Source organism: Pygocentrus nattereri, chromosome 27 (assembly GCF_015220715.1).
Source record: "Pygocentrus nattereri isolate fPygNat1 chromosome 27, fPygNat1.pri, whole genome shotgun sequence".
NCBI lineage: Eukaryota > Metazoa > Chordata > Actinopteri > Characiformes > Serrasalmidae > Pygocentrus > Pygocentrus nattereri.
Window position 1 is genome coordinate 3072793 of NC_051237.1, and position 21586 is coordinate 3094378.

A 21586-nucleotide genomic window follows, 5' to 3' on the forward strand; every position below is an offset into this window, starting at 1 on the left:
GCACACCAAAAAGTGTAAAGCTGCACAGCATCACTTAGCATAGCAACTAGAGTCCTAATAAAAACCAGGCTCATATAGTACCCTACTCAAATAGATTTAATAGAAATGTAGTCTGGTGGATTTATTAAGTTTGGCATCTGCCAACTAGCTCATCCCAAACTATTCTGGAGCCAAGTATGAAGCGATGTTATGATGTAAGTAGGCTACTAACGTTAGCTAAGGCAACAGACAATTGGCATTTATCTGTTTATTTCAAATATTTAGGATTAAGTGCCTTTTTTCTGTGAGCATCTTAAGTCACAGTTCACCCTCCATCTCTTTCTGCAGTTCTGTTCCGGGTTTAAATGAATGCGTTAATAGCAAAACGCTGAGAGGTGTGCTGTGGTGCTTAGGGATGCTGAGCGGTGCTAGAAGCTGTCAAGTGGCAACGCACTGATGCTGAAAATTATGGTTTCAAATTTTTATGGCTCATCCAGTGTGCAGTGGCTTTGACTTGCAAACAAAGTTTTGGTCATTTTGTGGCTTTTTTTTCCTGTAGCACCACATGTGATGACAGCTTTCCCACACCAAAACAAAAAGTAGTCTCAAAAAGTGTTAAGGGTCTCTGTGGCAAGTAGTGCCAGTGCCAACATAAGCAGCTGCTTAGAGCCCCACAGCTGCCAGGAGGCTCCCTAATTGCTCTGATATTACTGTTCCTTTCTGTTGTCTAAGATGCTTGAGTGAGGGGGAAAAGCAACTGGTTAACCAAGTCGCAAATATAAATAAATAAATAAAAGAAATCTCAGCTGAAAAATGGCAAAAAGAAAGAGAAGATGAGGAAAAAAGCTTAGAGTTTTTTTTTTGTGTTGATGTTATGCCATTTGTTTTATAGTTGGACAACAAGAAGTAGTGGATCTGGGGGCTATCTAGGTTCAACCAGGTTCAGCTTCACTAACAGGTGCGGTTAACAACGGTAGCTAACGATTTTCTGTGATAATCCAGGTTGAAATACTCAGATGTCAGACAGAGCTCTGGACTGGGAATGCTGACGTTATCTGTAATTCACACTGTGACTTATTAGTAACCCATACGAGTATCCAATCATCAGCAGTACACAGTTAGCCAGTTATAAATGTACATCATTTGGAGGTGGTGGTTATTGTTATTGTCATGCAGCCTCCTGAACCCCTTGTGGATACGGACTCAATCTCCCAGAATCCTCTGGGAGATCACATGACAAACCACGTGACTCAGGGCCCTATCAGCGCTCCAGGTCTCCGGAATATTGATAAGCATCACCTGTGTATTGTATCATGGGATATATCTAGAATAGTACATAACCTGGGCTAAAGCTTAGAATAGTCGCTAGGTATTGATCCACTGTGTTGATCTACTGAGCGGTTTTTCTATTGTGGTATATGTCGTGTATGACCTCTTGCTTCTGGTTTATGCTCTTTTTGCCCTGCTCCTTGGATTTGTTTGCTATTCTCTCTGATCTTGGATTTGAACTCAGCCTGTTTTTTCACTACAACTTGGAACTCTGTTTACATCAGTAAAGCCCTTTGGTAACCTTCATCTGCGAGCGTCTGACTGTGATTGAAACCTGACAGCTATTAGTTAGCCTTGTTACAGCTCATCTATGCAGGTTACAATATAAAGGTGTTGCCTCAGCATTTCTATCTCCAACCTGCCAGCTGCCAAGCTAAACACCACCATGGAAAACAATTCTAGATTCAAAATGCTTTATAGTGTATGTCTATAAAGCATAAGCTTCAAGGATGGTCACAGCCAATATTAAAAACAAAAAAAATCCACCCCACATGAAACTAACTTACCTAGATGTCCCCCATTTTAAACACTTTGTGAGAAATGGACATCATTAGAAATTAAAATGGCAGGAGAAACAAATTTTAAATGTGGACATTTTTCAACAGGAAAATCCTGCGTGTATAAACTTTGATATAGGATTTGATATGATTATAACCAGAAAGAAGAGGAAAAAATGGCACTTACAGATAAATGTAAATATCTATACTCAAGTGAGATGCATCGGGCGAAGCTCGGAGGACCCCAGTAAGCAACTCCATTATTGTCCAGCAAACAACGACGACTAGCAGATCCTACAGAGAGAGAAAAGAAGACATGGTAGATGTTTTAATATTGTTGCTTAAGATAAAAGTAAAAGTAAAATGACTCCTTTTCACATTCAGTAATGCCCTGCCATGCTGAATAAGAAGCTTTCTACTGATCCAAAAGTCCTTTCTGCCTCTGGTTAACAACAGATAAGATCAAGAAAAAAAACCTCTTCATAACATGCAAACCCTGCTGCAAAGCCCGTTTACTCACACTTGCATCATGCTGCCTCAATGCAATGGGCCATGACCGCACTATCACCCGTCTGCACTGGGCAGGACAGAGCCGCATTCCCTAATCCACAGGGAAACACTAGCAAAGTCTCATGGGAGGAAGCTATGTTAGCTTACCTGCCTGTAGGAATATTTTTGTCATTTTCTTCCCTTTTTTTGTCTTTTTGTTTTGTTTTTTGGCTTCTTTTCATAGAGGATACGTTACACTCCAGCGTTGACCTCATTCACCACCACATTCCGCACTCAACACTTCAAAGGCATCATTTATTAGCCGTCTGTGTTTTTTTATTAGGTATAAATCAATGAGAGCCCTGGGGCTCTTTCTAGCACGATATCTGAGCTAGATCATACACAGCACTACGGAAACGTAAACACACTTAAAAAAAAAAAAAAAAAAAAAAAGAGTAATGTGTGCAGCTAGGTGCTGTAGGACAGCAGGGATTATGCCTCAGGCATTGATAACCAAGGGTGTGAGCTCTTTGAATTTAAACCTTGACCAAAGTCCACTTTTTTGCAGGTAGTGGCAAGAATTTGATGTTCAATATCATATCAAATCCTCCTTGGATTGTAATAGAGCTGTAAGCCTGGTTTATAGTCATTATGCACTGGGCTGCCAAACAACACAGCATTGAGCTTCCACTCACGCATCACTGTTCAACGGGGTCCAAAATGAATGTTCATTAAGAGAAATCCAACTTATTTTGACTGCACTAGTGAGCTTGTTGCCTGTGGTTAAGTTTTTGGAAATTACTAATTGCTTCTCTGATAGCATTTTATGGTCTGGTTTTACTGATCATAAAATCTTCTAATAAAGCCATTTTTCATGACTTAGAACTAGCACATCCGTTTTTTGTTTGTTTGTTTTTTTATTTTTTTTTTAAAAATTGTTTTATTTTCATTTTTTTTTAGAAGAGTGTGGTTCGGCTCCTGTCATTATTATAGCTCATTTATCTTTTGAGTGGTTATTGTGAACTTTTTTTTTCCTCACTGTTTTCGAACAGCGGTCGGTGACACTTTAGCCGAATCCTACTACATAACACTGACATAAGAATGTCATAAACATGTCATAGCAGGTGTCGCATGTTGTCAGAAAAGACCGATTAAGCAAAACAACACTAGAGGTAGTGTGCTGTCACAAATAACATCACGGCGTTGATTCTGTTGCAGGCACGAGCCAAAGACATGCCCTGTGGATTATCACAGTCGGGATGTTATTTATGATAACATATGGCCGCAAGTGCTCTACTGCTTTTAAACAACAGGTCTACAAAAAATCTGAAAACGTAAAGCAAAGGAGCCCTGAATGTTATAACAAATGAGCTTTAATATCAACAAATACGCCCGCCAGAAAAAAAAAAAACACATTACGGTATAATGGGATTTGTATTGGACATTTAACTTTCTCTCCTTGATTTCTCATCAAATAAATGTCCAAAAATAATCAAACAAGCTTTTCTAAAAGGCAAAGGACAAGCCACAAACAAATGTCGTTCAAAATGCCATTAACTTTCGCTGAACATGTTTCAGAAGCACATATCACCCATGCTTTGGTCATTAAAAGCCTGTCTAATGCAAAACCCATTTACCACGTATTTAGACAAAAAAAGTCAAAATTGCATTAAATCACTTGTAGTAAAGCGAGCGGCTTTGCTTAACTGGAGTTTGTAGAAGGCTTAAAGGAAGCCATTCTCTTTACTACAAACAATTTGGTGATTTGGTGATTTTGCCTAGTTTTAGCTAAATACGTAGACATAAAACATAGATACATGTCCATGTTATGCACTTGTCTATGTCAAAGACAGCACCAAGAAAATGTTATAATGTCAGGTTCAGCTCAGATTTTTCAATACATCAGTATTTGCCAGATAAATCTGAACACTGTCTTGCTCAAGTCAGTCTAGCATTTCAGAACACATCTTGTGTGCTAAATTGTATTCGGTTCATTTCTAACTAATTCCAGTTTGTTTGCTTGATCTGCCATCACAGCAGAAAAGTATTTTGGTTATCAGCAAAGCAGCAGTTACTTAGTAATTGGTGATCAATGGAATAATACAGTTATTGTGACAAAAAGTACTGTTATCGGAAATTACAGCACAGGTGCAACAATCAGATTCTGTCAGAAATGTTGTATAATGTTCAGCAATATAACAGCATCATGTTAGCCTAACTGTTATTGTTATAACAGATGCCATAATATTTGATATCATGGATAACTAGAGCACACTTGGCAAAAATTGCATGTGACAGAAATGTATATGATATCTAAAATGATGCCATCAATTAACGGTAATAGTAAAATCATGCTTTTATATTGCTGAACAAAATCTGGTCATAACAACTCACAACAAGCGATTACACTGGCAACCATATAATATTTAAACCTGTATTAATACATTATATTAGCGCAGGCTCTGATGGTTTGTTTTTTTCAGCGTCTCTGATGTGAACAGTGGACTCAGAAGCCTATCCGCGCAATATGTCAAATCAAAGTGCACCACTTCATGGCATATTGCTTAATTAACTTTGATAAAATCTTTAGTAAGACTTTAATCCTCACGACTTTCTTTTCTGTCTAATGAGGATATTGTAACACTGGATAGTCTGATTATCACTTAGACAAAGAGAGAATTAGTGAGAATGAGCACACTGGTAGTTAATGGAGAGGTGCTTCGCGTGTGTATGTGTGCGGTGGCTCACCAGTGGCATTTGATGGACACTTGTTGTAGACAGTCTCTCCAGCTGAAGCTCTCTTCCATGTCATAGAGACCTGGTACTCGTCCCTGCAGATCTCATGAGGTGCTGCACATAAATACACACCAGTGTGAGACAGCAGGACAGTGTTGTGTTTGATTAGAGCTCTGCACAAGCATGAAACTGAAACCCCACCCCAACTCATACAACTCCTGCTATCATAGCTCAAAAATTTTAGTACCATAAGTCTGACAAATGGGCCTGAACTAGCTCCCAAAGGGATCTGTGCAGGCCAGTCAAGTTCTTCCACACCAAGGCATTTGATTCCAAATATTGCTTTGTCATGCTGAAACAAGGAAGAGTGCTCCACAAACTGTTGCGATAAAGTTGCTATAAAGTTTTTGAAAATGTAATTTTATGCTGTCACCTTAAAATTTCCTTCCTCTGAGACTAAGCTTCCCAGGAAAAAGCCATGGACCATTATTCCACCTCCACCAAACTTTACACTTGGTGCTATAAATTCTGGCATGTAGCGTTCTCTAGTGCTCTCCGCCATATCCAGGTGAGTCCGTCAAACTGCCACTCCTGTTGTATAATCATAGCTCAAAAATTGACAATATAGCCCGAACTGGTTTTCAGTCCATCCTAAAAGTCAGAGCTGTGTGTAAGCCTGTCAAGTTTTTCTACACCAAGGCATTTCATTACAAATCTTGCTTTGTCATGCTGAAACAAGAAAGAGTGTTCCACAAACTGTTGCTACAAAGTTGTATACAATTTCCTTCTACTGAGACTAAGTGGCCCAGGAAAAAGAGCCATTGAACTTTATTCCACCTCCACCAAATGTTAACTCAGCACTGCATTCTCGCAGATAGTGCTCTCCTTTCATCCGCCATATCCAGGTGAATTGGCCAAACTGCCAATTCATCACTCCACAGAACATTTCCACTGTACCAGGGTTCAATGTCGGTGCATTACACTGCTCCACCTGACACTCTTAGGCTAGTAAGATGCTGAAATGTCATGGAAACCTTCTGTCTGGAGCTCCCAACTAATAGCTCTTGTACTTATGTTGCTTCCTGAGTTACATGTTTTTTGTTTTTTTTTTTATTTAAAGCTTAAAAACTTTTTTTAATTTACTGAAGTTAAGCTTAGGTCATGTAAAGCAGGGGTGCCCAATCCTGGTCCTGGAGATCAAACACAATGCAGACTTTAACTCTAATTCTAAGCTAAAGCCCCTGTTCCAGTTAATGAAGGCCTTTAGAGGCATTTGGACATTAGAGTCAGGTGTGTTGGATCTGCATTTTCCAGGGTGGAAGATCTCCAGAAACAGGACCGGGCACCTTTGATATAAAGAATAATAACCTATGACTTCATAAGGTATAAGAATAAATGTGTGTATTCATATTGCTTCACAATAATAATAAAAAAAAAATATTCAAGCAGACACATCCACGACAGTTGTTTTGGAGCAAATATAAAAACAAGGTGCATTCTCCACTCTATTTCTTCCACTCAAAGCGTACTGCAGGGCGCCTTTAGTCACCGCATCAAACTGCATTTCTCCCTGTTTGACTCCCATCAAAACAAGGCAAAAACTGTGCCTGAGAAAAGAGAGGGCAGGGATGAAAAAGTAGACAGACATCCATGAGAACCTCTCCTTTTGTCATCTAAATATATGCTTCCTGACAAAGTTATTGGACAGATCTTTGTCTTCAGGATCTCGGCACAGTGCTATCAAAGCCTCGCGCCCCATATAAGCTCTGCGGCAATGTCTGACATTTATTTAATCTATAGCCTCCCAAAGCTACAGTCAAAGACACGCTTATTAAAATCTGCTGTTTGCTGCACTGCCTGACACGCTGACAAATCGCACACAGCAGTGCTTTGAACAATTCGCCCGAGCCAAGGAGGACCTGCCTTTGCTGAAAGAGAGAAGAAATGGGGAAGAGGCAAAAACAGAGGAGAGTGACTGTCAAATGGAGAGAGAGAGAGAGAGAGAGAGAGAGAGAGAGAGAGAGAGAGAGAGAGAGAGAGAGAGAGAGAGAGAGAGAGAGAGAGAGAGAGAAAGAGGCCTACAGGTATACAGACAGACAGGCATAAGAAAAGGAAAGGGGCCCAGAGATGTAGAGAGTGAATAAGAGAGGGAGACAGAGGAAAAAGAGTAAAGAAGAGATGCCTTAGGTAGACAGAGAGATGGCAGAAAAAAGGAAGCTGCCTAGAGACAGCTGAAAGAAGAGAGAAAGGAATGGCAAGAAGAAAAGAAAGACACAATGAAAGCACTTTGTGTAAAAGCTAAAAGACTAGGCGATGATCCATGTAGATAATGGCTGAGCAACCCATGCCTCAGCTTTATTATTGTAAATCTGCTAAATTATTAAGGAAAATCATGTAATTACACATTTAATTCCAAAGTAATGTGATGAATTACATTTCCATCTGGTCTCAGATTCAAATTAGTGCTGTACTTTTTTCCTATTTGTCATCAAATGATGATAAAAACATAGCACAATTGTAAAAAAAAGAGGAAATATTTAAGCAAATTGTAATTACAATGAAGTATCTCCTGAGCCGCAATGTGATATCAATTCAAAGTTTAGGATTCGCACTTTTATATACACACACAAACCCACCTGGGCATTTCTTGTCATTGCAGGCACGCACCTCCTCCCCATCCCCATCGCAGGGGTAATCTTGGGCCCCTGTGCTCTCACACATGCGGAAGCGGCGCTGCCAGCCCGAGTCACATGTTTTAGAGCACAGACTCCAGTGATTCCATGCCCCCCAGTTACCTCCACCTGAGCCAAACAGAGCACACGAGTGAATGAGGAGTGGAGGAGTGGAGGAGTGATAACCCTGGTGCATATCCAAATCAACTTCAGACTAATGACACTTCATTAGTACTTTTTTCCCAAAAAAAGGACCCAATTATATAATATAATATCATATAATATAAAAAACATATACATAATACAATATGGACAGATGGATATGTAGGCCTTTCTGGATTTTCCTGTCTTTATAGATTTATTTATTTGTTCATTTATTCCTATTTTTTATTCAAGAGTGTCTTTACTGATTTTGTGTATGTACCGAGTCGGTGAATGTAGTTACAATAGGGATGTAAACAATTAACAGTTGTCAAAAAACATTCATTTTATTTCATTTACAATAATACATTTATAATAATGTCATTCCAATTTGAATAAGTGGACGTATCATTCAGGTCGGATGCTTCTGAACTGTATGCATGTTTGAGTCATACCCCCGCAAGATGGGTTAGTGCAGTCTCGTGTTTCTGCATGCGGACCCTTGCACTCGGCCCAGCCGTGCACAGAGACACTGCAGCGCCGCTGCCTCTGCTGAGACCCCACACCACAGGATACAGAACACCGAGACCACGGAGACCAGTCCAACCACTGACCTTCCACTACAGAGAGAGAGAGAGAGAGAGAGAGAGAGAGAGAGAGAGAGAGAGAGAGAGAGGAAACAATAAAACAAGTTGGCACAGAAAGGGGGGAGTATAGAGCAGAAGTAAAATAGAGATAAAGCAGTTAGAAACAGAATAGACCAGTTATAGAGACAAAACGACAAGTAGAGACACTAGAATCAGGCCGTGTCTGTACACAGTGAGCTGAACACTGTAGTTCAGTTCATTCTTCACTCGAACGATACGCTCTTGTATATGAATCAACTCCTGAACAGCACAGATCGATGCCATATTTCACTCGTACATGGTGATGCATCACTTCAGTGAAAGATGACGACATGGGAAACACAGATTTAGTTTTTTAAATGACGTTCTTGATAAAAAAGTCAATGATTTCAGTTTGACTTTCAGAATAACCAGTTTGTACTGTTTTGCATGTGATTACTGAACAATAAGGCATAAAATGAAACGTGCCTTTGTGTTTAAAGGGGAACTCTGCTGATTTTGCTAAATTACTCAATCATTCAATGGTTTGGACGTAAACAAAATCATTCAGAGTGGTGTGAAATGTGCCTTTCTAGAGCAATTTACAGAGTCAGAATTATTATTCACCATTGTAGCACTAGGAACCAGACGTTGGAGGCATTTAATGGCCTTAAAAATGGCTTCACACCTGAGACACTGTTTTGTTTCTGATAAAGTTTTTGGCCTAAAATGAGTCAAAATTGTTGCTGTACTAGGAACCAGATGCCATTATGCTTATACTACATATATCACCATTTTATTTGCGATTCAAAACGACCAGTGAACGTACAGGTGTCTTATAAAGTTTCATATGTCACACTGATGATAGTGAAATAGTGCTAAATTCGAGAAAATCAAAAACATGATTCCTTTGGGTATTGATTTTTTCCCTACAGTGCCCTGCATGTACCTGTCCACCCTGCAGGCGTGTGCAGTATGTTGTATGTTGTATGTTGTTTTTTTTTTTTTGTTTTTTGGTTGCTGTTACAAATACCAGCAGTCCTGACAATTTAGCTTATTGTTTTGAAGCTACACAAATAGCAAAGTTGAACAACTCTGGAGTTTGTAGTGACCACTTTACCAAGAAAGACTACTCAAAACCAGTGAAACAATACAAAGCGGATTTCTTCAAATGCCTGTTCCCTGTGTTGCATTATCCACCACAAAAACTGGAATCAAGGTAAGAAACGTATGTGAGTGACATAAATTAATGGTCACTAGCCACCGTGCAAATATCACTGTTAACCATTAGCTTGCAGACTGTCTAAAGTAGACCACACAACAAAATAACTCTATGCTTCGCTATCCTACCCCATAAATTGAGAAGCAGAGAAGCAAGAAGTTTGATGTTGATTCCACCAGTTACTAATCGCCCCAAGTTGTTCTCCTCAAAGTCCTCCACATACTCTGCCGTCTTCCAAAACTGCAAAAGAAAACTGTAAACAAAAGCTGCTGCTTGCGGTAGCCGTGCTGAACTGCTGTAACTAGAGGCTAGTAACTACAGAAGCAGTTTAGCTTTTACGCATTGATCTCAGTCGAGAATGCGGTTTTGACTGGAAACACAGGAGTAATCCTGGAGTAACAGTTTACACTAAAAAATGCATTTTAGGCCAAAAAATGTATCAGAAACTATCACAAAACAATGTCTCGGTTATGAAGCAATTAATTCATAATTTTGTGTAATAACTTAATGGGATGAAGCTGTTAGGGCCATTGAACGCCTCCGACGTCTCGTTCCTAGTACTACAATGGTGAACAATTCTGACTCACTTCACACCAAATCACCCTGAATGATTTTGTTTACATCAACATTGAACAATTGAGTAATTTATCAAAATCAGTGGAGTTCTCCTTTAAAGGGATAACAGACCTGATATGATACAAATAAACTTTGCAAAACAAGACAAAGCAGCCAAATGTTACGTTGTCGAGAGAACTGGTGGTAAACTATAGAAGGCGTCTATACTCTGTAATTATTATCCTCTCCACTATCTAAACAGGTGTGTATTCAAAATAAACAATGTTATTTTAGACCAAAGGGTTTACAGTGTGGTCAGTATATGCCCACTCATCATGTGAGTCTCACACTCACCTGGCAGCATAAGTTGCTGTTCATGACTAATTAGAACAAACAGCGGAAGCACTGGAAGAGAGATCTGTGCTGTGAATAGAGTTAAGGTGGTCTTAATATCACACCATCTTGTGACTGTTATCACGGGAAAACAGTATAAAATAAAAGTGGATCTGAAAGGATAACAGTATGAAAAAATGAATTGGTAAAAGAGATTTCTATCTGAAGGCAATTAAATAGAAAATAGAACTCTGATAACATCAATACAAAAATTAATGAGAGTCATCTTTTGACTTGGATAAGGGGAAGATATTGTGAGTGCACACCGGATTGCGGAGGAAAAAGGTGGTTTGTGTGGTTAAAAAAATAAAAATCTTTTCTTCTTCAGTGAAACGAACCTGGCTTATTTGCATAACAAGGCACAGTGATATAATGAAATGCTGAAAAACAGATCCAGTTTAAGTTCTCAAGCTTTGAAACCTTTATGTGGCACTGAGAGGACAGATTAGTGACAAAATTCTTAATGCACAGATTTACTGATCCTTCTTCACTCCAGTGCTTTTTCTTGTGGCCGTAACTGTAAACTGATGGAGTTCAATACAAATCATTTGACTGGAACGTACACCAAAATGCAAGTTGAGCAGCAGTTTATATTGCACATTTTGACTGACTGGCACCCGATAAGGGCCTACAAATAAAGATCAGAACCGTCTAGGCCAGTGGGCAGCAACCCAGATGTTAAGAAGAGCCATTTTGTCCTTTCAACAAAAACAAACCTCCTTGGAAGCCACAACATTTTATGTCCATTTTGCCGTTTTGGCTGTACATATGTCTCAGTATGTGCTAGCGTACTAGTACAGGCTATAAATATAAATGAAAATGCAGACTCACTTTGCTCTGCTTTAAGCTTTAGCTCAGTTATAGCCACTTTTCTCGCATCTCAAGCAGGAAACTTTTCCTCAAATGTAGACTTTTTATGAGCTGCTCTTTCTTCTGCTTCTTGGTTGAATTTCCCTGTTCCACCTTAAATGGTGCCTGAGGCGCCTGAATGTAACTGCTGCACCATTTAAGGCGGAACAGGAAAAAGCTGGCGAACGAGAAACTGACTTCAGCTTCATAACTTTTTAGAGTCTGGCGGTTGCTCATTGCAGATTAAGCATATCAGAAAACCAGCTGGAGTGATTATACATGCAAATGTCCACTTGCCCCCAAATTATCTGTTCGTCTTAAATCTTTCTTTTTGCCTTTTCGTTAGCTATTAGCTTGGCGAGATTGTTACTGTTGCTGTGGTGACCAGCAAGAAGGCAGTAAAAGAGCTGCATGTGACTCCGGAGCCACATGTTGCTGACTCCTGATCTAGGCTATGGTCTTTTCTGTAGTTCTTTATGGACATGAAATTTGGTGATGGCAAAAATTTTTTGAGAATATTTTACATGGCAAAGAAAACAAATGGATTCTTTACCAAATCAAGCCTCACGTCTCATGCAAAGCCCTAAAAACCAAACCGAAGCTCTTATTTTGGACATATTATGAGAAGGATTATGTAATTGGAAAAGACTATAAGTTATGCTTGGAACAGCTGAAGGTAAAAGAGGAAGAGAAAAGCCAGCAACACGATGGACGAACACAATCAGAAGGACATTCTAAAGAAACTCTATCCAAATGGTCACCACGGGTCAGAATATGCTTGATTGCACTTAAAAATAATAATAATACCAGGTTGTATCCTGCCTTCCGCCCGAAGACTGCTGGGATAGGCTCCAGCACCCCCCCCCCGCGACCCTGACGGAGAAGCGGCTTAGAAAATGGATGGATGGATGGATAATACTAGTAATAATAATGTTGCATTAGGACAAAAAACGGATCTGTACGTATTATTTTTGATCAATCATAATTCTTTTAAATAAAAATATTTACTGTAATATACAGTTAAGTACAATTATTATTTCTTGTTTGGTCAATGAGAGTGAGATGCCATCATAGTCCAAAGTAAACTGCACTCTTTGCATTTGTCTTAGATATCAATTTCATTCACTTTAATAAGCCATTAAAAAAATCTTTAAGATTATGAAAAATGCATTGCAAGAATATCAAGAATGCCTAAAAAAATCATCAGTAAGGTGGATATACAGATCTGTGCAAAGGTAACTGTTTAAACATCTCATCAATAAGGATGCCAGTTTTTTGCCAGTATAAAAGCAATTCAAGATGAAAATAAACATAAATATGATCAAATTAAAGAAGATTTTTTAATGGGCTTCCTTGAGGAGAGCTTTGAAAATAGCTAAATCACAAAGTATTGTTCATTTGATTATTTGAGTATTTATTTCAATGTTATCTGCCCAGATAAATAGCTTTAATAACTTCATGTAAGCAAATGCATTTTTTAGAGGAAATTAGTATTACATTAGTAGTAGCACAGTCATGGTATTCTTAAATTTGTAAGTCTTACAAGCAAGTCTGCAATAATGTGGATCTTATTTCAGGATTCGCTGGGCATTCAGCCACCGTGCTAAACGTTTGGCTTGTATAACTCTCATGCGTATTCAGCAGATAATGCCGCACTCCTCTGTGAAATTTGCTTCACCCCTGGATTTACTGAAGCAGCACCTGTACTTACTGAAGCAAATCCTCTCTGGGAAGCAAAGTTACACTTGAACTACATGCGGCGGATATTTTCATATTATTTTAGAGACTCCTTGAGCCTCCATGCTCTAATGATGTTTACATTATCCGTCTCTCTGCTGAAAAAGTGGCATGTCTTTTGACTTAAATTTGACAATTGTATTGTGCAAATTACCATCTAGTTTCACTCTCACGACATATTTGAGCTGAATGAGGAAATATGAAAGGGTTGTTCATGCATACCGTCTTTAAACTGATCTTGATATGATTAATGGCGTAACTTGAATTCAAATTCACTCTCATTCTAAATACATTTCAGGGAAGAGAAGTCACAAGATGGAAAATAATTGCCAAGTCACTCCTACTCTGTCAAAACCAACTGCATTTGAAGTATTTTTTGTGTTTATTCTACACAACTCTGAAATTTCTGTGGATTAAAGGACTAACATGATACATTAGATTAATCTAGTCGGGATCAGCCATGCAAATTCTGACAGGCTGACCTATGTGGCGAGTGAAGCGAGTTGTCAGAGCCTCCTGCATTTGCCGCATCCACGCCAGGGGTTAAGCAGGCCTGTCACAGCCAGAGAGTCTGATAAATAACAATCTCCTCAGGCCCATAAACCCAATCAGTATTGAGGAAAGTGGCCTGTCCGTCTGCAGCTTCATCAGCGCTCGGAGTGTCGCACTCATCATCACTCACTGAAACAAGCACTGAAGAAAAAGGACATGTGCATGTCTCGGTTGCCAGGAGAGACGGCAGCTGCGGAAAAGCGCCCTGCGTCGCCACTCCAACCGAAGCAAAGCACAAACAGCTGAGCGCGCAAAGTCACCAGAGAGAGAGACGGAGAGAAGGAGAAAGAAGAGTGAGAGACAGAGAGGATAGTGAGATGAACGAATACAGAGAGAGAGGGAGAGAGAGAAAAGAGGATAAAGAAGAGTGAGAAACAGAGAGAATAAGAACTAATACAGAGAGAGAGAGAGAGAGAGAGAGAGAGAGAGGGAGGGAGAGGCAAAGACAGAGAGAGGAAGGATAAAGAGGATGAGAGACAGAGAGGAGAGTAAAAATAACTAATACAGAGAGACCGAGACAGAGAGACATAGACAGGGACAGAGAGACAGAGAGGGAGAGGACAAACAGTAATGAGAGAGGATCGAGAGAAACTCACAGGCGAAGGGGGGGCAGGGGTGAGACAGGAGAGAGAGAAACACAGAGAAAGAGAGGGAGAGATAGAAGGAAGGAGAAGGATAAAATGAGTGTAAGAGGAGAAAGGGGGTAGAGGAGAAACAGGAGTGAGACAGGAGAGATTGAAACTCAGAGAGGGGAGAAGGATAAACAGTGTGTGTGTATGTGAGAGAGAGAGAGACAGAGAGAGAAGGGAAAAAGGAATGAGGGAAAAAGGAGGAGAGGAGGAGAGAATAAGAAGGGGTGAGAGACAAAGAGGACAGAGAAACTCGGGGATAGAGGAGAAAGAAAGCAAGATCAGAGTGAACAGAGACAAAGACAGAGCGAAAGGAGACATGTCAGAGAGAAAGTAAGGGAAAGAAACAGATCAGAGAAACAGAAAGAGAGAAAAACAGAGAGGGGGAAAAGGAGAATAGTGTGGAGTGAGAGATAGGGAGGTGAGAAGCTGACAGATGTATAGAGGGAAAGAGCGAAAGAGAGCGAAAGAAAGAGAGAAGTGAGGAGGGGGGGGTGGGTTGGTTTACTGACTGCTATAAACCACCACGAAGGTTTGAGGACGAGCCAACAATCAGATTTGTGGTGTCCTGCCGGCTAGAGACACAACTGCTAAGGCAAATCATCAAAGTTCATTAATAACCACTGCTTCTTTCTTCTCTCACTGTTGATGAATAACTTTGTTAATAACATTGTTCTGTCATTTGTGTTTACGCAATTTGCTCTGGCAGTAACATTCTTGCCTGCAAAGCAATCCTGAATGAATGATAGAAGAGTGAGCGAGACGACGAGACACAGCAACAAGAGAAAGATAGTGCTGTCTCTGCTACTTCTCTTTCCATATTTTCCCCATATCAGGCCTCGTTTGTGATGCTTTCCCAACATATACATTTGCACACACAGGCAGTTTATGTTCAGGACTGGCTGATCTCTTCGCATGTTAACGAATGGCAGTCTATTTTAAAAGTAGCATGTTCACAAATAGTATAGCAATTTGCATACATCTTTGCTACTGATATACTGATATGAAGCACTCTAGTACATTACATGTCAACTCCAGAACAGGAAAAATCAAGAAATTCAGAAGACAAAAGAAAAATGCTTTTAAAATCAGATGAAAAAAGGCCTTGTGCTACATATCCTCAGAGCTGGTTTATGACGTGCCTGGCCACTTCTTATTTCCCCCGTTCTATAAAACCACGAAACAGCGAGTCCTCAATGAATGCGGGTGAAAGGTGCTGAATGGATAAAAACGAAAAGATAAAATAGTTTCTAATCACTTGCCTACAGCTTTTCTTGAATTTTAGAAAGTAGAAGGATGTTTTTCACTAAAAAAAGGCAAAGAAAACTTACCTGTATGTTTCCTCTTTTCTACAGCACACGGGTTTTGGGCAGCAGGATGCTAGCATTACTGCTACTGAGTGCTGATTGGTTGGTGAGCAGAGTATCTCACTGGCTGTTTGCGCTCACTGACGTCATGAACGTACATGAGGCGCCACTTTAAACTCCTATAACACAAGCTTACAAGTTCTTAAAAATCTTTTATGCTATTCTATGTTCTTTTATCATAAAAATGTTTATGCATTTATAAATTAGGATTTAGTCCCATCTCAACCCGTTGATTTTAGACATTACAGAGTGGTAACTCTCCTCTCAGATATCCATCCATCCATCCATCCATCCATTTTCTAAGCCGCTTCTCCGTCAGGGTCGCGGGAGGATGCTGGAGCCTATCCCAGCGGTCTTCGGGCGGAAGGCAGGATACACCCTGGACAGGTCGCCAGTCCATCGCAGGGCAGACAGACAGACACAGACAGTCACTCACACCTAGGGGCAATTTAGCATGACCAATTGGCCTGACTGCATGTCTTTGGACTGTGGGAGGAAACCGGAGAACCCAGAGGAAACCCACAACATGCAAACTCCACACAGAGTGGACCCTGGCTGCCCGGCCGGGGAATTGAACCCAGGCCCTCCTCGCCGTGAGGCAACAGTGCTACCCACCACGCCACCGTGCCGCCCCCTCTCAGATATCCTCAGGATATTTACTGCACTGTATTTAGCTAATATTTAAAAAATGAATCATGCCAAGGCAAGGTAAGAAGTCCCTTTACAAGACCAAAGCTTTAGTATTTACCTCACTAAGTTAGCCTAGTTAGACTGTAGTAGTCTTATTGAGTAATTGAGCAGAGCACTAATGTTAGCATTGCAGGCTCATAAAACCACATGGTCACAAATTATGCCTGAAAATGTCTGGCAAATACTCATAAGACCACTACAAACATTCGAAATACAATGCTGCGCAAAACTAACAGATTATTAATAATTAAAGACTATCAATTAATGATTAACAGCCAGAGAAGGATGGAGTTGAGGTTGTTCATGCTGTAAAAATGAAATGCAGGCCACTGGTCCAGACCTTGATTTGAGAGAGAGAAAGTGAGCGAGAGTGAGAGGGAAACTGCATCTATAAGCTATTGAAGTCCACTCTCCATCTCCATGTACCACAAGGGCTGTGCTGGTGTTCATCATTTCAAAGGCCTCTTGCCTTTGAACCTCAATATCCAGGGGTGTCCGGTGCTCTGAAATGAGCAGGAAAAAGCAGGAGAAAGCACATTTCCTCACAGACCTCTGGCCAAAGCTGCACTTTCCTCTTCACATTTCTACTGACGGTTCCACCAAGAACTCCCGGCCCACAGCGCAGTGTACAGGCTTGCTAAATTTGTAGAATCACCATTTCAAATTTAACGACAACCTTTTTTTATGACCCCAAATATGTATCCATTTTTTCTTCTTTTCCTATCAACAAAACAAACAAACCAAAACCAAAGCAGATCAGTTCTTCTGTTCGGCTTTGCCAAGCCAGCTCCCCTCATCAGTTTTAATTCTGTTTAATTCATCCAGAAACCCGCAGACTCCCTGTGGTTTGTAATCATTCCTCTTTCCAACCAGACGCTTTCGCCCCTTACACTATAATGTCACTGCCTAACCTTTGACTAATTGCCAAGAGGTAAAACGCAGGAGAAAAAAAAAAAATCAGTGATGACAAGCTGTCAGGAAAATCTCTCCTGAAGTCTCTCTCCTTTAGCACCTCAGACATGGCTGCTTTCTGAAGTCTGAAATGGCATATTAAAACTTCCCAACATAAAAAAAAAATCAAGGAACATTCGCTTCTCTTCCATGAAAGGAGCTTCCTGCTGAGGACAGAAATCACTCTGATTTGTACCACTGATGTATTAACTCTTTAAAGTTTTCTGACCTTTGCTGACCCTTATTATTCATGCTGTTTTAAGTCACTTACATAATTCTGCATAACAATCTGCAGATCTACATTATAACACGGTACAAACTGTGAAAGAAACAGGTCATGGCTCTCTGCATGGAACTGGAGTTAAATCAATTTGTCAACTTTTAAATTCCAAATCACCAATATTATTGATTAATATAATTTAATATGGCCAAATATCGAACAGACTCCAACAGTTTTAGTTGTACTTTACTGACTATAAGACTCAGTTCAACTCAAATTGACAGCAGAAACTCAAAAAGCCTTGAATAACATAAACTGACCTTAAAGTCGTGCATTAAAGTTGGCAGCAAGACATTTGTAAAGCTCTAGGTCTGAAAGTATGAATGACTGAATGAATGCCATTTTCAAAAAATCGCAGCTATTGTGCCCTGTGATAAACAAACGTGCAAAATCTGATGTTTTGCTCTGTATGCACTGTTCCCCAAGTGTCACTGGATCAACTGAATGGCAATGATGCAATGGAGACAAAGCTTGTGTCTGCTAGGCTATCATAGACCTTGTCGTGTACATCCAAAAATAGGAAAGGGCGCAGACATTGTTGCGTACACTGACTAGATAGAAACTCAAAGATCTGGAGTGTTGTCATGGTCATGGTGTGCAGAAACAGAATGGGTTGCCAGCTATTCAAAACTAGGACCAACGTATATTCACAAGATGATTCATTTTCATTTTCAAACCTTTTTCTGCGACTGCATTTCATTTAGAAGGCTGCCCAAGGAGAACACACTGCAACAGTGCAATGTGCACTGCACTTTCACACAAACTGGAATTTTTGGGAAAACAAGGAATCTGGCAACTCTGGGTGATGGGGAAAGAGCTCATGAGTGAAACATACATGTGTGGAAAACACGCGGGATTTCTGGCTGCAGTGCAACATTTAATTTGTTTTTGTAATTGTAATTTTGTTTACTTCGTTCTGATCCAGAGCCCTAAAGACGTCCTGCGGGTTACAATCATTGCTCTTTCGAACAATATACTCTTGCTCCTTGACACTACAATGTCATTGTCTAGCTTTTGACTAATTGCCAAGACAGAAAATACAGGAAACAATGAGAAGCCTGGAACATTTCTGTTTTTGACAGGCCACGCCAGATGTTGATTTTTTGTGATTTTTCGAGAACGGCAACGTTCTCCACACAAATATAAAAGACTCAGACGTCTCTCTTGCCTACAAAATGAGGACATGACTTCAGAGGCCTACAGATTACCATGATGGGGTCGAGCTTCTCAGTATTAGCAGTTTTGTTGTTTTCTGTTCATTTGTTCTTGGTTACTATCAATTTTCGTTATAGAATTACTGGGTGTTACTACATGTTCTCATTCTAAAAGCTGGGCATGGATATCTTTCATATGTTGCTATTTAAACCATACTCATTCAAACCAAATGGGTTTAGTATAAAGAACTTGTCAGTTCAGCCAGGTTTGCCCTCACACTACATTTGTTTGTTATATGAGCAGGATTTTTGCCGATAAACGATATTTCCACTGCACCCCAATATCAGCAATTATCATGGACCAACAAACATCCTGGTCAGGCCCTGGAATCGACTGATAGTCATATGCAAAAGTCTGCACACCCCCTGGTCAACCTGTATCCTTTGTTGATTTTGTAAGTTTCTAAGATGAAAATAAGTTAACAGAGAACAAACTTTACCCTTGTGTGGTGTTCAGGTCTGTGGGACCCATTTTCAATGTTCACCAAAAGAAAAAATGATGCAATTCATTATTATTTCAGCTTCCGATTCCTTGGCCTTTGCTCATTTACTGTGAAGAACATATAAAAGAAAACATTTTTAATGACTGCACACTGTACATCCCCTATACATTTATATTACACATGTAGTGTTGGGGTGAACCCGCGGGGAATAAAAGTGTGGAGGTGCTGTGGTCCTTCACTCTGTTCTCCTTCTACATGGCCTGCTGTTAGTGTGTATATGTGCATATGTTTGAGGGTCGACAACATGGACAGACTGCTGACTGGCTACAGCTCCTAAAGGAGAACCCTACGCTGACCACTTGTGATGTGTCAAACATCTGGTATTTTTACAAAATAATGTTGTTAAAATAATGCTGTATTGATTAAAAAAAAAAACAATAACCTGGTCAGTCCGCCAGACCACTGAGTAACAAAAACATGAACACCACACAAGGGTTAAATATGGCATTTCCCTGGCATCAATCTCTAGTTTAACATACTCAGGAAAAAAAAAATACAATATAAAATATGCCATAACTTTTGCACAGTTCACATTTTAAGTTTTATTTTATTTCCAAGAGTCAAATTTAGCAAATAGCAGTAATTGTGCATTAAAATGTACAGAAGTATGTTTTCTGTAGAGGATGCGTAACTTAATCAGAAATCAACAAATCGTGTGCCCAAACTTTTGCAGCCCACTACATAGCTCCTTAAATTTAGGCATTAGTGCTCAAACATTCAGGACCCATAATACAATAGAAATGGCCTTTAAGGAATAAGGACAGTAGGGCTGTTTCTCCATAGGGCTAAAATAACAATGATACTGGAGTAATTCAACATGTCTCATGGCCCAGCATGCTTCAGTGAGTAGCAGAAGTGTCTATTAGTGTGACCTAACCCTGCCTCGCTTTAATTGCCGTGAGCGAATTGCATGTCAGCGGTGGCCGCACCGGCTGACGGCGGGATGGGATTTGAATATGAGGTAGGCGAGATGGCGTTACGGTGGAGAAACTCGGGAGAGGAGAGGTAAAGGATCTGCTCGCTGACAGGCCGTAATCACTGTCCGTCAAACGGCACTTGTGCAGATTGGCCGGACTGTTCATTCGCACCTCCTCAAATCAAAGGCAATCATAGTGATTGCCCGTCACCTCTAACCCTAGAGTTGGCAGCGTAATAGAGGTTTTCAACAAGAGGGGACTGTTCAAATTGAAACCAAATTGAAATGTAACAGTCAAATGATTTATTGCTCATCTCTGCAAGGTAATAACTAATCTGAGATTCGCATCCTGCTCAGTAAGGCGCTGTAACCGAGAGTCAACAAAACCCGAGCAGGTGCACACACATCTGTGGATTTGTTTAAATGAGGTTAGCCCGGCTCACTTCCGTCTGTCTGGGCCAGGCTGGGCGCTTACTCCGGACGTGCTCAAGCTGTGACTGACAGAATGAGTAAAATGAAGAGAAGAACTAAACATGTAACTAAGAAGACAGAGAGCAGACAGACAGAAGGTGAGAGAAATGAACAGAGGACAGACGACAGGTCAGATTAGCAGAACAAGACTGGAGAAAGGTCACTAACATATTGCGAGAAGAGTGTGTACAGAAAACAGCAGACTTTTCTAGAAGAGAAAACGAGTGGGCTGCCAGAGAAAAGATGACTATGAATAAAACACAGATATAATGATAGAACACAAAGGCTGCAGATGAAGTGGGAGAGGTAGAGACAAAGCAGGAAGAGAGAGATTTAGGCCGGAAACACAACCCACGCAAGTACTCAAATGCTAATGACAATGCTAGTTCATGGTCCTGTTATACAATGTGTATCTTATGTTACTATGGCAGTTAAAAAGACTCAAGGGGGATTACAGAACACAAATGAAGGTCTTTTGGAGCTGGATAAGTTTTACTAGAGGGGGTCCAGTAATGTCATTTGTCAGGATTTGACTGGACGATTCATAAGGAAGAAGCACTAGGCTGGTAAAGCAGACTCGTTCAGCTTATCAAATGATCCCTAACAAGACAGAAATTGCATTGCATACATTGCTTTGCATACAGTGGGGCCAAAAAGTCTGGACCACAAGTGAAAATGCTTATATTTTACAGGCCTTTCTAATTCAATAGGAAGATTTTAATTACAAATTCCATAACCTATATAATAATTTGAATAAAAAGGAGAATCTTTCAAGTTTGAACATGCCTTTCATAATTTCTTGGTATTTG

General features: G+C 40.1%; 1 protein-coding gene across 6 annotated transcripts in view; it reads right to left on the reverse strand.

The window, feature by feature from the left end:
• adgrb2 (adhesion G protein-coupled receptor B2) overlaps positions 1-21586 on the reverse strand; it is a 437226-nt gene that overhangs the window by 181989 nt on the left and 233651 nt on the right. For all 6 annotated transcript variants that reach the window (XM_037535324.1, XM_037535323.1, XM_037535321.1 and 3 more), the window contains exons 6-9: positions 8299-8463; positions 7667-7831; positions 5043-5144; positions 1993-2099 (exon numbers count right to left, since the gene is read on the reverse strand). In XM_037535324.1, coding sequence (XP_037391221.1) covers positions 1993-2099; positions 5043-5144; positions 7667-7831; positions 8299-8463 — 539 coding nt within the window. The remainder of the gene's footprint in view (positions 1-1992; positions 2100-5042; positions 5145-7666; positions 7832-8298; positions 8464-21586) is intronic.